Source organism: Lactuca saligna, chromosome 3 (genome assembly GCF_052625555.1).
Source record: "Lactuca saligna cultivar CGN05327 chromosome 3, ASM5262555v1, whole genome shotgun sequence".
NCBI classification, from domain to species: domain Eukaryota; kingdom Viridiplantae; phylum Streptophyta; class Magnoliopsida; order Asterales; family Asteraceae; genus Lactuca; species Lactuca saligna.
The window spans coordinates 202,063,766-202,067,169 of record NC_136419.1 but is presented as its reverse complement, the minus strand read 5'-3'; the positions used below and the strand labels follow the sequence as shown (position 1 = coordinate 202,067,169).

At 45.4% G+C, this 3,404-nt stretch overlaps 1 protein-coding gene across 1 annotated transcript; it reads right to left on the bottom strand.

The window, feature by feature from the left end:
• Positions 1-2,194: 2,194 nt before the first annotated feature.
• LOC145036319 (uncharacterized) lies at positions 2,195-2,797 on the bottom strand. The gene is made up of 2 exons (XM_078984767.1): positions 2,569-2,797; positions 2,195-2,502 (listed from the first exon to the last, which is right to left on the bottom strand). The coding sequence occupies exons 1-2, from the start codon at positions 2,795-2,797 to the stop codon at positions 2,195-2,197; spliced, it is 537 nt and encodes a 178-aa protein (XP_078840893.1).
• Positions 2,798-3,404: the final 607 nt, after the last annotated feature.

Genomic DNA, 3,404 nt, shown 5'->3' with positions numbered 1-3,404 from the left:
GAAATTTCTTCCTGAATCTGGAAGTAAAGCGCACGTCTTGATCTGACACTATCGAGGTCGTCACTCCATACCTAGCTACCACTTCCCTCACATAAATCTCAGCCAATATCTTTACATAAGAACTCCCATTGATGGCGAGGAAATGGGTGCTCTTCGTCAGCCGGTCCACAATCACACAAATCACGTCAACTTCGCGCGCAGTCCTCGCTAACTTGGTGATAAATTCCATAGAAATTTGTTCCCACTTCCAGCAGGGAATCTCCAGGGGCTGTAATGGACCATGCGGATATTGGTGCTCTGCCTTAACCTGGCAGCATGTCAAGTAACTCTCAACTATCCAAGCCACATCCCTCTTCATATAGGGCCACTAGTAATCCCTTTTTAGGACCAAATACATCTTGGTGACCCCGGGATGCATCGATAATCTCGAACTATGCGCCTCCACCATTAGTATATGCCAGGCTCCAGCTGTATAGGTCACCTAAATCTGCCCTCAGAAAGTTATAAGCCCACGACTTTCCGTCATAAACTCAGACACCTGCCCAATTACCTGCTTCCTCTTGGGGTTTTCTGGTATCACAGCCTCGATCTAGGCCTCTCAAATGGAATCTAAGACTGGAGTCATCATTGTCATCCTCATACACATATCTCGGATCGGAGCACTCTCGGCTCTACGGTTCAAGGCGTCGGTTACCACATTAGCCTTGCCCGGATGACATAGGATCTCACAGTCATAGTCTTTCACCACATCCAACAATCTCCTATGTCTCATTTTTAGATTGGGCTAATCCATGAGATACTTCAAGCTTTTTGTGGTCAGTAAATATGGTACACCGAACACCGTACAGATAATGGTGCCAGATCTTGAGGGGGAACACCACTGCCCTCAGCTCTAGACTGTGGGTGGGATATTTCGTCTCGTGAGGCTTCATCTTCCTCAACCCGTATGCTATCACGTGCCCCCTCTGAATCAGCACCGCGCCCATCCCTGATATAGATGCATCACTATATACCAAAAATTCCTCCACTCCCTCTGGAAGCGGTAACATCGAGGCTTCGCACAATCTATGGAGAAGTGTCTGAAATGAGGCCTGCTGCTCGGGACCCCTAATAAAAGTAACACCCTTCCGGGTCAACCTGGTGAGGGGGACGGAAATCTTGGAGAAATCTATGATAAATCCCGGATAGTAACTAACCAATCCCAGAAAACTACTGATCTCGGATGGGGATCTCAGCGCCTAATATCGCATAACTGCCTCAATCTTGGTCGGGTCAATAAATATCCCATTCTGATTAACAAGGTGTCCCAGGAACTGGACCTCTCATAACCATAATTCACGCTTGGAGAATTTGGCATACAGCCTCTCCAATCTCAAAAATCCCAAGAATCTCTCTTAAGTGTTCCTCATGTTGCTCTCTAGATCTTGAATACACCAAGATATCATCGATGAACACGATCACCGATCGATCCAACATGTTCCTGCACACACTGTTCTTAAGATCCATGAATGATGCCGGTGCATTGTGAGCCCAAAAGGAATCCCCATGAACTCATAGTGCCCATAATGAGTGCTAAAGGCTGTATTTTGGATATCCTCCTCACAGAATTTCATCTGATGATATCCCGACCTTAAATCGATCTTGGAAAACCAAGACGACCTTGCAACTGATCCAACAAATTATTGATCCTCAAAAGTGGATAACGATTATTGACTGTCAACTTGTTCAACTCCCTGTAATCAATGTACATCCGGTGTGAACCATCCTTTTTCTTGACAAAAAGGATCGACGCCCCCCATGGCTAGCTACTCGATCTGATAAATTCCTTCCCCAACAGCTCCGAGAACTATGAGGATAACTCCTGCATCACTAGCAGTGCAAGGAAATAAGGTGACCTGGCGATAGGCACTGCTCGCGGAACCAATTCAATCCAGAACTCCACTTGCCTCTCAGGAGGCACACCCGCTAGCTCCTCGGGAAAAACATCCGAAAACTCTCTCATTATCGGAACCTCAGCAGAAGAACTCGGTCTCTCGATAGTAACCCATGTATGCGACACATATGCTAGAAAACCCATACAACCCTGATGTTGACTCTACCTCGCCCTAGCAGCAGAGCAGAAGGCTGACCCAGATCTGGTACCCTCACCATACATTATCAGCACTCCCCCACTAGGGTCTTGTATAGTTACTAATTAACGCACGCAGTTGATAACGAATCCAAAATGACTCAACCAATCCATCCCCGCGATGACATAGACATCCCCCATCGCAATCGGTACCATATCAATCAGAAACATGACACCAAAAATCTCCAACACACACCCTCGGTGCACATCAGTAGTAAAAACCGTATGCTCATCAGCTGTAGAAACCCTCAAAGGACGACTCAATGCCTCACACTGGATAATGATATGACGACTAAAAGCTATGGACACGAAGGATCGACTCGCACCTGGGTCGAATAACACTAAGGTAGGTACAAAACTCCCAAGAAATTTACCTAAATAGAACACAAAATAAGAACAATAAATTTCAAAATAATTGGATAAAAGGGAAAAACATGTACCAACCACGAAATCAGGTGTTGCGCAGACCTCCTCCAATGTCAGCTGAAAAGCACTACCATTAGCCCTCGGAACCCCGGCCTTCACTGGCCGAATATCAGCAGCATGCAAAGCAGTAGGTGCAAATCCCTGTGGTGATCCCTGATGAAGTTGGGGGCACTCGACCTTCCAGTGGCTGATCTGGTTGTAGTGAAGGAAAACTGCAAACCCCGTGGGGCAATCCTTCACCATATGCCCATCCTTGCCACACTTGTAGCAAATCCCCGCACGGCACGATCCCTCATGACACTTGTCGCACTTTCCACAAGTGCGGCCCAATACTATCTTCCACACCCCATTTGTAGTCACCCCAAGTCCTCTTCCTAGGATTCTTATTCACAAATACTATATATCTCACGAATCACAGACTACTCTCTCAATAGACCCCTATTAAACTCATCTATGTATCTCTTCCTAGATTATCTCCTGACCCAGAACTCAGCACCTACTCAATCAAATAACAGATAACACTGAACAAAATCATTCTCTAGGCTAAGGCATCACAAATTAGGGAACTCTAGCCCTAGAATATGAAATACCTAGCCTACCCTCTAGCATGCAATTCTAGTAAAATATCTCATAAGTATTGCATAACATAAAAGTAAGGTATTTTGGGAAATCACCATTCGGTCTCTGGCTGATTGTACACACTGCTCCAACTCGTTTTCTCTTAAAAGCTTTTCTCGTTTTAGAAAAATCATTTATTTTGAAAAATTCTTCTCAAATCACCAATTAAGTCCAAACAAACCCGGAGGTGCATCCGAATCACTTAAACAAGGCTCTGATACCAACTTGTAAC

Excerpts from the sequence above, each read along its gene's own strand:
- LOC145036319 (XM_078984767.1), bottom strand. The coding sequence starts at position 2,797 with ATGGTGAAGGATTGCCCCACGGGGTTTGCAGTTTTCCTTCACTACAAC. Across the intron at positions 2,503-2,568 it reads AACACCTGATTTCGTGGTTG|GTAAATTTCTTGGGAGTTTT; the intron begins GTACATGTTTTT and ends TGTTCTATTTAG.